Source organism: Protomyctophum bolini (genome assembly GCF_963924005.1).
Source record: "Protomyctophum bolini genome assembly, chromosome: 16".
NCBI classification, from domain to species: Eukaryota; Metazoa; Chordata; class Actinopteri; order Myctophiformes; family Myctophidae; genus Protomyctophum; species Protomyctophum bolini.
This window is the reverse complement of record NC_137877.1, coordinates 8,089,870-8,103,073: the sequence shown is the minus strand read 5'-3', so window position 1 is coordinate 8,103,073 and position 13,204 is coordinate 8,089,870. Positions and strand designations below refer to the sequence as shown.

The window sequence follows — 13,204 nt, the reverse complement described above, 5'->3', positions numbered from 1 at the left end:
CTAAGCCTACTAAGGCTTTATCCCTCCGTGTATAAGTGCACAGGGCGTAGACGTTAAAATACTCAACTCTGAGAGTCTTCAGAGTTACGAATGGATAAATGACACCTCTTTACTGTGTACAGTTCATGCCATAGGTTGTAAGACTACTGTATGTAATAACTTAAGCATTCTTTTTTTTACTCTACAGGTGCTGATTACCGTATACTGGCTGGGTAGAAGGGCTCATTGTGACCCATTCTATGATGGACCTTACCTGAACCTCAAGGCATTTGAGGGATTATTGGGAACAGCACTAGCCAAGGTAACCGAGCCAAAATACTGTATAACAAGACATCTGCCTCGTCTTATACAGCACGTGTGCCAAGAACAATAATTAATCTGCGAGAACGAATGAAATGAATGAAACCGTCTTTTTTTTTACAACTGCTGTACATTTTCTTTATCCTTCCTGGTATGTAGACTATGTTTGTGGCGGAGGGAATGGATGTGATAGGCTGAGGAGGAGGGCCTCAGAATGCTGGCCACTGAAACCATAGCTACGTTATAAGTCATAAATGAGCCGATCCCTCGACTCAGCTATTTTAATCTTGTTTACCGCTTTGGCAGACAATTCAAAAATCATGCTACACATGTTGAAAATAGCCCTTTGCCTCAGTCAAGACGCCCTTTCGCCAGCCCCTTGTCGTGCCAGTGTTGAATTTGACACGTTGTTTACACTCAGATTTATAGGTTTGCACGGCGTGTTGAGCCCCTGTAATTCCACAGCGTTTTGGGGCTTTTCCATAATGGCAGTTGCTTACGACACGTCTTGTTACGTTTATCTACGATAATCCAAGTTCACTGGAGCAGGGTAAAGCTGAGCTTAGTTAGTGGACTCGTGCTGTCTGCCAGGACTCGGTGGAGATCACAGATCTGAGCACGTCTTTTTTTTTGCCCTTTGAAAGTGGCTGACGAGTCTTCGCATGTTTACAACCAACCCGGGCTAAAGTGGCTCCACCATGGCTTGTTTGTGTGTTTATGCAACGCCCCTCTTTTAGGGGTGGTAAACACAATCATCTAGACTGAGGACATGGGTAACAGCGCTGTTTGTTTCCAGTTAGATGACAGTGAATAGAAAACAATGAGGTATTGCAGTTGAAATTGCAGCATGTGTTGCCCGTTGCGCGCACACACAGCGCCTGTTTACAGTCACTGATGGTGAGTCTGCAGGAATGACCAGACTTCACACTCCACATGGGACATCCGTCTCTCTCTCTCTCTCTCAGACGCACGCACGCGAGTTGAATGCTGTAATTGGCATGCTACTAACTGACTGTGTTTGTGTTTGTGTGCGTGTGCGTGTGCGCGTGTGTGTGTGTGTGTGTGTGTGTGACTGTGTGTGTGTGTGTGTCTCAGGCACTCGAGGATTCATCAAGCCAGAGAGGCAGCAGTGTCAGAGACAGTGGTTTTGGAGACAGCTGGTACTCGGAACGAGAGGAGCTGTTCCAGCTGAGAGGAGGAGGAGGAGGAGGAGTATTCGGAGGAGGAAGAGGAGGAGGACGCAGGAGAGAGGACTCCCTGGACAGTCTGGACTCTCTGGGCTCCCGACCCCACAGCGTCTCATCTGACACCACACTTAAAGGCAGCAGTGAGGGTAGGAGCACAACTGCCAATCACGACCATGCTCTCTCACACACCACACACACACACACACACACACACACGCACACACACACACACACTATGCATGCACTCTCACGTACATGCATGCGCGTTCACACGCCCGCTCGGAACATCCGACGAGTCGAGTTGTTGAAACCCTTTTTTAATTTTATTTGTTATATTTTACGTTTGAGGCTTGGTAAAACAAATGTTATAGTGACATATCTTTGGACCATGCTTGGTCTTTGGCTGTTGTACTTCTACTGTACAGTTGCGTATGTCTTTTAAAAATCCTGAGCAGAACTGACTTGCTGAATGTGTTTGAGTTACATTCAGTTTGGGTTCAGTCCAAGACTCACCCAGCATGTGTTGATGCAGGAAATGTACTTGTCAGTGACTATGCTAATTTGGGTCAGAGTATAAAGAGCTTTCCAGGATTTCAGCTTTTTTCTTTCATAAAATATTTGTAAAAAGTAAAATATGCCATTTCAGAGCCAGAAACCAAACTCCCACATGTGAAAACAAATGCCTATCGCCACCTAGTGGTTTGTTGTTGTAAATTATTTCCACCTAGGAAAATTCACCAGGTTCAACTAAGGAGAACTAATATTTAAACATAATAATAAAAAAGGAAGAAAAAAAAAAATCAGCTGATGAGGGGTTTAATTTTCCTTTGAGAGAGAGAGCGGAGAACAGGACTTTTGCTGGGAAAGTTCCTCAGCAATTAGAGAGTGACTGCTCCCCCTGGGTGAGAGGCCGGCGAGACATTCCACAGTCTTCCACACAGTCTTGTAAATGAGGAGGCCTCCATTCTCCACCAACACCCCTCTGTTCCCGCTGCAGACTCATAGCAGGAGGAACAACACACTAGTCTGCTCACTGGACCTCCACTGTCTCCCCCTATTATCACCCTACTGCCTATCACTAAACTTGACCACTTCCCCCATTTGTAAAAAAGCTATTTTACTGTACACCTGCCACCCTCCTCCTCCTCATCTCCACTCCTCGTCTCCCCTCTCTGCTCCAGGTTGTTGCAGCGACGCGGAAGCAGACTCCCTCTTCAGGATGGCGGAAAACAAAGAGTCCATCAGTTACCGCCGCTCTGCGGTCGTCGCGCCCAAGGCCGCCACTCAGTTCAACCAGTTCCTGCCCACCAAGGACAAGGTCTCGGCCTACGTGCCGGCTCCGCTGAGGAAGAAGAAGGCCGAGCGCCACGAGGACAGCCGGCGCAGCTGGGTCGGTCCACAGTACACGGAGGAGGACGGCACGTTCACCAGGTACGGGTCACACTTCGCATCATGGCTCTCGCTCACACGGTGCTGTAGAGTGTATACAAAATGTACCCGATCTGGTCCATTTGGTTACATGTAGACACTCTTGGTGGGTACATGCAGGAGTTACGTCACTCCTCTTCGACTTTAGTCCCAGTTTGTGCCACACAAGTCAACTTAGTGCTCCTACCCGGCGATGCTTCTTCTTTGTACCATTGCATTATTGAACTTCTCCTCTCCTCCCACTGTCGTTGTGCTGTGTGTGTGTGTGTGTGTGTGTGTGTGTGTGTGTGTGTTGCTGCTGTGAATGATGTCTCCATGGCCGTTGTGCTCTCTGTTGTGGTCATGTTTTGTTTTGCGATCACTCACTCACTCATGGAAACGACGACGTCAAGTGAGTCGGCGCGGCCGTCTTGGGACTCCCGCGACGCCCCCAGAGCGTCCTCCCAGAGCTCCCTGCAGCCCGCGGCCCACCTGCAGTGGGTGTACGAGTACGAGAGCGGCAGCGACTCGGACTCGGACTCCCGGCCGGACCCCGACCTGGTCCTGGACGACCTGGCCGGCAGACGCTTCCAGAGCCCCTCCCCCGCGCCCCCCACTAACTTTGCCGTTCCCATGCCGAGTCCAGCGGTGGCGGCGGGGGCGGCGGAGGGGCGGTGTCAGGCGGGGGGGCAGAGAAAGGGCCCCTGGCCCAAGGTCACTATGACGCCAAAGGTCGCCCCCCTTCAGCAGAACGTGACCTTACTCAGGTCAGCGCAAACCACGACACGGCGCGAGAGAGTGGCTTTGGATTTGCCTGCTTGATGAGGGTTCAGATTCAGAGAGTGCTTCTCTTACCTTCAGTTTGCATGGTTATTGGTAACCATAACCATGAGCAAAAGGCCTTTTGGCCTAGTGTGCCGTTTCTAACCGAGCTGGAAGTTTTGTCATCGCTTTTGTTCTCTTTTGTTTGTTTGTTTGCTTGCGCATTGATTTACAGTATGAATTGTTTTGCTTGAGCTTGAGGTTCAGCAAGTTTATTTGCCCCTTCAGAGTTTGATGAGCTGCTGAGTGGTTTTTGCAGTCATGAAGCTTCTTGAATGGACTTTTCCTTGTTTATTTTTTGCCATTTTTTATTTTGGTTTGGAGTTTTTGTGTTGGTTTCCTAACCCTTCGAATGCTCTCACTGGAGAATGTTTGCAAACCTCAGGAACAGACACTCTGCTCCTTGCTGTGTTGACTGGTGTGGTGTACTTCCTGATATAAAAAAATATATATATCTTTGACCAGTTTGAATTGGCTGTCCTTTGAGCACAGCAGAGACCACTGTGGCGCCCCACAGCCCACCCAGCAGGACTCGGCGGTGAGGATGGACCCCCGCCGGCCCATGTCCGCCGACCAACGCCGGCCCATGTCCGCCGACAGCCTCTTCCGAGAGCTGATGTACGACGACTCGAGTGACGACGACGAGGACGACGACGTGGGCTACGGCGACCCCGTTCACGACGACCTCTATGCCCGCAAGGTGGGCCTCACCGCGGCCCAGTCCGCCAGCAACACGCCCTACGACAAGTTCTTGCCCAAGTTCTGGACGCCCGAAGAAGACATTCACATACAGAAGATTAAGCTGGGCTCTCAGAGGAGGCCCTGGTACAAGAAGATGCAAGGCTTCAGGTGTGTGACTGGCTGCGGCGCAAACAAACAACGGTGTGAGATATACAGTCCATGCCGTAGATATATATATATTAGTGATATATATCAGATAGCTCTCCCTGTTCATTCCGTCTGCATGCTGTAGCCGTCATCGGCATGCACTGCAGGAACAGTCTGTATGTGTTCCACACATACAGTGTGGAAGCGTATCATCATATCAATATCGGCAATGCGCAAAATGTTCATGTCGAGGGAAGATAACATACAGACAATCTCCAGCATTGAATTAATTAAATGTTACCTACTTCAGTTCCCACTATTTAAAATAGCTTCCTTGCTTTCATATTAACTTTTTTTTTTTTCTTCTTGTGGACTAATGCCACCCTCTTGCATGCTACTTTATGTCAACCTCGGTTATAAGACTTAAATTCCTTTTACTTCTTTCGTTTTACTGTATTCCCCTATATGGATTCTCCCCATCTGACCTATGTTTCTTTCTTTCTTTCTTTCTTTTCCCTTTCTCTCCTTCCCTTTCCCTGTAACTTGACCTCCCCGCTCCACCCCACCACTCCCACATCCCCGTATCCACCTGCTGCCTTCCCGTCCTCCTCCTCTCCTCCTCCTCCTCCTCTCCTCCCTGTCGCCGGTGTCTGTGTAGCCCTAAGAAGTCGGGCACGTCCTCTGACGACTCAGACTGTGACGTCAGTCCTTGGCGTTCCTCGGCCTCCTCCCCCGCAGGCCCCTCCTCTCCCTCTCACTCCCACACACCTGAGACTTCCGCCCACACCACCACCACCCGTGTTGTGGGGAAAAGGTCGATACAGCTGCATGACTGTGACGATGCAGGAATGTTCTAGAGAGCCATGCTGATGTAATAAGAGCAATATGAAGGGCTCTTACTGTGGGGCAGATGTTTTCTAATGAGCTGCCCTCCCCCCCTAACATACTAATGACAACAATCACAAAACTGTGCCACTGATGTCGCCTTAACACGCTTGAGAAGACAGCTTTGCTTGCACAGACTTTGTTGGAATAAAGGCTGCACATACTTTTAGTGCGTTTTCTTTTTTTTTAGATAATATATTAGCTGCTATAGCATCACGCAGAGTGATTATTGAATCCTCGTTTGATCAAATTTAGTGTATTTGTGATCAAATATCACCACTTTGCCTGCTCGTTTTTTATCCCTTCCTCCTTTTCTTGTTTCTTTCTGTACTTTTCCGGTTCACATGCATGCACTCATCATCTCTCTATCCTTCTCTTTTCCTCCTTTTCCCACCCTCCTCCTTTCCCACCCTCCCAGTCCTCACATTCAGCTACACCCCGCCCCCCTCCTGCTACCTGAGCTACAGTCCCCTAAGTTAGAGACCCAGCTCCCTCTGGTGTTTGCCAAAATGGACCCCACCTCGGGTCCCAAACTGGTCAAATGTGAGAAGCGGCCCCTCCTGGGCCGCCAGGACCCCAAAGAGCCCCCCGACCCCGTCGACTACGACGGCCTTCTCCCCGACCTGGAGAACGACGACATGTTCACCCGGCGCACGCTGGCCTTCCAGTCCAACGCCGACATGGCCGTGATGAAGACCCGTCTGTGCGCCCAGCGCACGCCGCGCCACCTCTACTCCTCCGACCCGGAGCTCAACATCGTGGTCCAGCCGCACCGCGGCGGCGGCGGCCTCCTCCTCGGCGGCGACATCAAGGACCGGCTGGAGTTCCTCCCCGACATCGAGCTGGACGACGTGGCGTACCGCGCCACCGCCGCCGCGCACGCTCAGCCACAGCGGTGGCGGCCGCTCTCGGGCGACAACTACGCCCCGATGTCGATCCCGGAGCCCTGGGCGCTGCCCCCCAACCTCCAGGCCAGGCTGCTCTGTCCCCCGTGCCCTTTGAACCACGAGAAAGGAGTGGATAAGAATCGGGAGGGGGGGGAGGAGGGGGAGGAGGAGGAGGAGGAGGTCCGCCTCAAAAGCGACGACATGCTGCTCCGTAAGCTAGGCGGCGCCTCCGTCCTCGCTCAGGGCGGCTCGCCGAGGGGCAACCCGATGACGCCGTCGCTGCCGACGTCCTGCAGCGAGGGCGACCTGCTGAAGATGCGGGCCATCAGGGAGGCCAGTCAGCTGAGGTTTAAGAGGAAGCTGTTGTTGGAAAGGCTACTAGCTCTCAGATCGGAGGAACGAGTCTAGTTGTTTTCATGTTTTACGGTGCCCCCCCCTCCCGTTACTTTTATTGACACTGCAGGTTGTGTCTTTTTCTTTTCCTTTCTCCTTCCCTTTATTGATTCCTTTTCATTCTTTGTGTGAGAGCTCCCCTGGTGACATCTGGCTCTTACTGGAGCTGAAGTTGCATGCATGTTGTTGTTGTTGTTGTTGTTGTTATACCCTGTCGTGGAATGGTGTCAGAGATGGGGGGGAATCTTTACCAGTCAAAGCACTTCCTCCTGCAAAAGCAGGTGCCTTCCACACTCCCTTAAATCTATAATATATCTAAAGCTATAGGAATATCGAAACACAAATATCCCAGTGGAGGAAATGTAGCAGACTGATTGATGTACATCATATTACTTGATCATTTTATTTTCGTGTTTGGTTTGATGTTGCCTCTGAATTGTGAAAAAATAATATGCATTTTTGCTGACCGGGTCGATTGTATCCAGCCTTCACGTGGCCTTTCGTTATAGAGCGTATGCGCGTGCATAACGCGAGTGGCAGATCGAGTGGCAAAGTGTGTTTGACTTTGTTTAACCCATTTTGGGCGGGCACCCCTTTCTGGTGATTTAAACATCACCTATGAGCTATGAGCTTGTAGATCTGCTATGAGCTTGTAGATCTGCTATTTTTGAAAAATCGTTTTTATTTTTATTTTAAGGTCAGACCTAAATGGGTTAACATGGTTTAATGCAATCAGATAGGACCATTCTGTTTGGATGCATGGGGCTGTCAAAGGCCAGAAAGCAGTTTTTTGCCACTCATTAGGCGTTCCTGCATAACCTCCGCATATGATGGTGATGTCATCACGTGCATACCCTCTATATTTACATTGTACATTGTACAGTGTATAATCTCTCCCTGTTATTGTACAGTGTACAATAACAGGGAGAGAAATGCGAGGCACCCTCAGTGGATATCCTTACTGTACATGTACACCCACTGCTGCTACCGTGTTTCTGTCTTTTGAAGTGTTACTGTTCAAACGGTCTTTCATTGTTCTCTGAGCACAATGACCAATAAAGTATATCTTTCTAAGATGTACAGTACATACTGTACAAACGCAATTTGCATGAATTCTCACAGGATCTATACCACCCAAGTACATTTCTGATGGGGAAAAACAGATTGTTTTGGTTTTCATAATGTTCTTGTTTTCTTCTCCCCTGGACTGAATTTGCCTGTGAATGGAACAATTTTTTTTGTCCAAGCTTAATAAAAGAAAAACCTCAGACTTCAAGCTTTTGTGATGGAATGCATTGGACCCCGCAGCCTCTCCATAGCACAGGTATTAGAACAGAACAAACTGTTGTTTCCTTTGGAGTGAAGGGAACTTCACACTTGACATGGAAAGCTGATGTAATGTGCCCGTAATAGTGTAGAAAGCTTTACGGTCTAATAGGCCAATTTTAAACCAGGAAATGCCTGAATGCACTACATCAAGCAGAGTCATCATTACATGTACTCTACTGAGATTTCCCAATGCTCAGCAAGAAGATGAAAGTTAATCTCCATAGGAACATGGAAACACATCTATACCACAGAGACATGTGAACGTGCGTGTGTACACAAACACACACACCTGTGCGTGCGTGCGTGCGTGCGTGCGTGCACACACACACACACACACACACACACACAGCAGCAATTTAACCTGGCCTGAGGCCATCTGGATTTACTTCCCTTTATGGAAAGCTGTGTTTCCAATTACGTCAGATTATGTCAGAGTATGTTGTAGAGAGGGGAACCACTGGTTCAATGAAAAAAAGTTGTATAACTTAAAAATAAAGCTCCAGAAATGACCCTTTCACGCAACATCTTCAGGAGCTATTAGCACAGGCTTATACTTCTGTCCATATACACCTGAAACTCTTTACATTATATACCTGAAACACTGTTCAACACCAAAACAGAGAAAGTCCAGACCAGGGAAATAATAATCTTTGATCTTGGATTTGCTTTGGAGATGGAATGCTGGTTTTCCTAATTGACCTCTAGTCAGGGAGTCCACGCTCTTCTTGACCTTGATCTTAAAGTAACAGCGGTCCACCCTCGGGGCAACACCGACAGCAGTCGGAACTCGCACCGTTTTTAGATTGTGACCTTTTTTGTCTGTGTGGTTCTCTTTGGTTTCCTAGACTGCTCCAAAAGCGTGATGGTAGCGACGGGTGAGTTGATGCGGGGTCTCAGGAATGTGGCTACTTTTGCGCGTTTGCTCTGCCCTCTGCAGTCGTAACCACCGCCACACCACACCACAGCTCCTGCTTTTGTGTTGTTGTTACTTGTTGCTGCTGCTCTCACTGTCTAGTTTGCTAAAAGCGCTGACGCACAAGTTTGGCTGTATGGCACGGGGCCAAGTGGGGACGGATGGGGTATTGCTCTACAAAGCGCTATTGACAAAGCAACAAAGTGAGGCGTGACGATGCATACGGCACCAATACACACACAGGGACAACTGCCCAAATACAGCTACAGTACTGTATGTCCCAGTGAGCGTTTCAGTCAATGTTCCATATAGCTGCACCTCCTCTCAAATACTCTCAGAACACTGATAGCACTTATGTGGAATGCATAAACCTTTTACAGGTGAGTGACAGCGAGCACTTTGACACCCCCGAAAGCTTCGTAATGCTGCTGTGTTTTTGCATGAAGGGGATGGTTTATAGCCCGTGAATATACACCGTACTGTACTGTACTGCAGCATGTTGTCCTGTAACCCATTCAAGCTTTCGTGTGGTTGACCCGTGTGCTGTGTTTGTGCACTAACACCTTTACACAGATGACATATTATTAATAACCTGGCTAACGCAAAACACGTCGATGCCATTGACTCTAGAAGACGTGGTATTGTTCAACACCTTGTATGACATAAAGTATTACACTTCTCACGCTGCATGAAAATGACCTGTTGTGGAAATAAACACTTCACATCACATCACACCTTTCGCACGCATTTGCTTGCCGGTTCCCTGATCTTTCCAAAACTTGCTGTCCCGTCTACCATACTCTCCGTCCCTCCATCCCACCAATCACAGGAGCAAGTCCATGAGTGACATCCAAGTGGACCCGGCCGTCCTGCGACAGGTGCGCTACGAGGAGCTGCAGAAGCTACGCGAGACGGTGAAGGAGAGCGACGACCAATGGCAGGATGTGAGTATAACCACGCTGAAGCCTCTGATGAATTCATACTTAGTTGTGTGTGTGTGTGTGTGTGCGTGTGTCACGTGCCGAATATACGGCAGCTCTACAAGCCGATGCGACGCGTTTGTGAGGTCGTAGATTGGCTATTTTCAGCATTTTTAAAACCCATTCTGACCTGAGATCAGATTCTAAAAATGGTCTTCTACATCCTGGCGGTTTTCTGAAAAAGCTATGTTTCTATGTCAGTGGGTTCTTCGATTTTTCGAAAATATATACCTACACGCTCGTCGCTATGAGCTTGTAGATCTGCTATTTTTCAATAGCTAAAGCATAACATAATGCTAACACCAAAAGGGGTTCCCGCCCCAAAATGGGTTAACATCCATAAAACACACACACACACACACACGGTACAATACACCTGCAGGATCCCCGTTTGTCACCTATAGCAGCCTCCTTGTATCTCCAAATCAAAACACCTCTCGTTTGTCGTCAACTGTTGAATATACCTGTGTATAAGCTGACCTTTTTTGCAAGGAGGCGAATAATGAAATAGTGTACCCAGAAATTGAAAACTAAGTGCACTCTATTTACTCCCATAAAGAGAACAGGTGTTACGGCGCAGCCGGGAGAATGGCCTATAGTGGCCACGGGGGTGAAAGCAGAGCTGTTTATATACAGAAGGCAGAGAGAGAGAGAGAGAGAGAGGGAGAGACAGACACTGATTAGAGAGCGACACTGCCCTCTGGCTATGGATTGCCCTCGTTCCAATTTCCACTCAGGAATATATTGTGCAATGACGATGCCGTGATGTAATGTCTAGAGATGATAACCGAGACGTCTAGCAATGCTTGCTAGGATAGATTTAATTAGGATAACGCTATATCCCTAAACAACATCCGCTGGAAATGCGGCGCACCTTGGGTGCCAGAAACCTCCTCCTTTCGAAAAGGAGGCCAAGCCTATCGCTCCAGTTTTGAAGGAGGCTGGTTCGTCCGCTCCGTCATGCTCACTTAAAGTCCTCTTCAGATAGATGTATTAATAATGCCTTTTGTCCACATGTAGTTACTATGTGGACACGTCAATCGGTGGTCTCTGATAGCACGGTGTCATTGTAGAATAATGGAGTCTTAAAAGCGGCATTTAGGTCAACAGAGTCCCAACACTCGGGGGACCTGAGCCGGGAGGAGCCTAAAGCACACAAATAGAACACCTTCAAATGTAGCCCTTTCTCCCTCTCTCTCTCTCCGTCCCACTCTTTCTCTCCCTTCCCCTTCTCAACTTCACGTCAATTCTGTGGCGTTAAACCAGCTCAACAGATTCCTTCCATCGTCCATGTTAGGTTGAACGTGGGCCGAGTTTCAGTTTGGTTTTCATATACGGTCCATATTTCTGAGATGGTGGTCTGGGTCTCGTGTCTCTTCTGCAGGACCTGACCAAATGGAAGAACCGACGCAAGAGTGTCAACTCTGATATCGTGAAGAAGAAAGAGGAGCGGGAGCAGGTCGTTGAGCAGGTCGCCGTCACCAACAGAAGGTCCAAGACCTTCAAGGAAATGCAAGAGGGGAGGTATGGAAAAAACACTGGATGATGTGCATGAGCGAACTGAAGAATGTTGCAATGGTTGCAATTTTGGTATGTCTGCTCCAAACTATCTGTTCACAGTTGTTTTTAGTTGCTTTTACCTAATGGCACCAGGAAACTAATTCAATTAGTTTATTCAAGTTTACTTTAATACAAACTTTGCTTCTTTTTTTTTAATGACATAAAAAAGAAAAGAAAAATCAGCTTGTGCAAGGACCGCAGTGGACCTGTGGTCAGAGACATCGAATGGACTAACTCTAATTGTCCCCTCTCTAGCCAGTGTGAAAGCGTAATCTAATAGTGACTTATAACTCGCCTCCCTGCCTGCCCCTTTCTCTTTTTGCCCCACCTCTCTCTCTGCCTGCTCTCTCTCCCTTTTCATCCCGTGTCCCTCGTTCCGCTCTCTCCTCCCTTTCACTTGTCCCCCTCCCAACTCCAATGCCTGCTCACCCCACCCCTGTACTCTTTGTCCCACCCTGTCCGTCCTTCATTTACCTGTTACTGCCCGTCCTATACCACTTACCCTCCCCCCCTCCCCCCCTCCCCCCACAGAGTGGGGACTAGAGACAGAAGTTCCATTGGCAGTCGTCTCCAGAGCTCTCTCTCTCACCTGGCGGACGACGAGGAGGACGTGTTTGACCGCCCCGTCCCTTCCGCCCGCACCTACGCAGTCAGGAGCAACACCATCGACGTTCCCTACTCCTCCTCCTCCTTCGCGGACCGTCCCCGCCTGTACTCTGACCCCTCTCTGACGGAGGAGGACCCTCCCGCCGCCGCGCCATCTACCGACAACAGGGCTGCCTCCCCTCCTCCTCCTCCCACCACACGGGAAGTTGACATTGTGGAAAGTCCTGCTGGCAGCGACACCACCACCACCACCACCAGCACCACCAGAACCACCAGCACCACCTCCTCCTCCAGCAGCTATACCTCCGTCCCCAAGCTCCACCCTCCAACCGCTGCACCTACAGAGATGAACACCGGGCCAGCGCTGCTGGAGCACACCACCAGCACGGCCAAGTCGCAGGAGTCCTCCAGTGCCGCCGCCCCCGCCGCGCCCCGCCGCGCCTTTCAAACGGCGCCGGAGGCAGCAAAGCGCCCCTCGGCGGGTAGTACTACGCGGAGCCCCGAGAGCGAGCCCCCCCCCTCCCCCGGTTCCCTGTACAAACAACCACCGACACAGTACAACTCAGTGGAACCCAAGCCTCCCGGGGTGTATCGGGTTTCCGCCTCCCTCCCCAGGAGCTACCAGAGATCGGATAGCGCGCGCCTCACCTCAGTCGTCGCGCCCAGGCCCTTCGGGACCCAGTCCACCCGCATGGCCTCCCTTCCCCGAGCCGTCACCGTGAGTACACTTGATTGTTGCGCGGCTAAAGATAACAAGTACCTGTACTTCTATCCCAGGTCTGTTTTAGGCTGAAGGGCATCTAGCAGGCAGGCTGGGACACTTATGTCTGTATTTGACATTAGGAGAAACTTGTTTTTTTCAGGTGTGTTATAGTGTCAACTATTGGGCTGTACAGTAGAGTAACTCAAAATTAATATCTGATTACTTTGTAAATAATGGACGAAGATAACGTTATTTCTTACTATACACTGTCTACAGAACTAACTCACTGCATATATAAATTATTGTCAGCTTTAAATAGGCCTACGTTATTCAGACAAGTACTTGAATGTCTAACTGCATTTCATGTACACATGCATTTATAGTACAGCACATTTACCGTGTAG

At 49.3% G+C, this 13,204-nt stretch overlaps 2 protein-coding genes across 6 annotated transcripts in view; both read left to right on the top strand.

Moving 5' to 3' along the window:
- Positions 1 to 13,204, top strand: part of lmo7a (LIM domain 7a) — a 70,432-nt gene that overhangs the window by 27,333 nt on the left and 29,895 nt on the right. For 4 of the 5 annotated variants that reach the window (XM_080786258.1, XM_080786255.1, XM_080786257.1 and 1 more), the window contains 7 exons: positions 188 to 301; positions 1,396 to 1,633; positions 2,669 to 2,918; positions 8,884 to 8,913; positions 9,781 to 9,895; positions 11,316 to 11,455; positions 12,023 to 12,815. In XM_080786258.1, coding sequence (XP_080642384.1) covers positions 188 to 301; positions 1,396 to 1,633; positions 2,669 to 2,918; positions 8,884 to 8,913; positions 9,781 to 9,895; positions 11,316 to 11,455; positions 12,023 to 12,815 — 1,680 coding nt within the window. The remainder of the gene's footprint in view (positions 1 to 187; positions 302 to 1,395; positions 1,634 to 2,668; positions 2,919 to 8,883; positions 8,914 to 9,780; positions 9,896 to 11,315; positions 11,456 to 12,022; positions 12,816 to 13,204) is intronic. The other variant, XM_080786256.1, reaches the window with a different exon arrangement.
- On the top strand, positions 4,113 to 8,161 carry LOC308331105 (LIM domain only protein 7-like). Its single transcript, XM_080786261.1, has 3 exons — positions 4,113 to 4,565; positions 5,203 to 5,358; positions 5,848 to 8,161. The coding sequence occupies exons 1-3, from the start codon at positions 4,261 to 4,263 to the stop codon at positions 6,722 to 6,724; spliced, it is 1,338 nt and encodes a 445-aa protein (XP_080642387.1). The 5' UTR covers positions 4,113 to 4,260; the 3' UTR covers positions 6,725 to 8,161.

Bases quoted from the DNA above. Each gene is read 5' to 3' on its own strand.
- LOC308331105 (XM_080786261.1), top strand. From the start codon at position 4,261: ATGGACCCCCGCCGGCCCATGTCCGCCGACCAACGCCGGCCCATGTCC. The intron at 4,566-5,202 runs GTGTGTGACTGG...GTGTCTGTGTAG, and splicing joins AAGAAGATGCAAGGCTTCAG to CCCTAAGAAGTCGGGCACGT. The intron at 5,359-5,847 runs GTCGATACAGCT...CCACCCTCCCAG, and splicing joins ACCCGTGTTGTGGGGAAAAG to TCCTCACATTCAGCTACACC.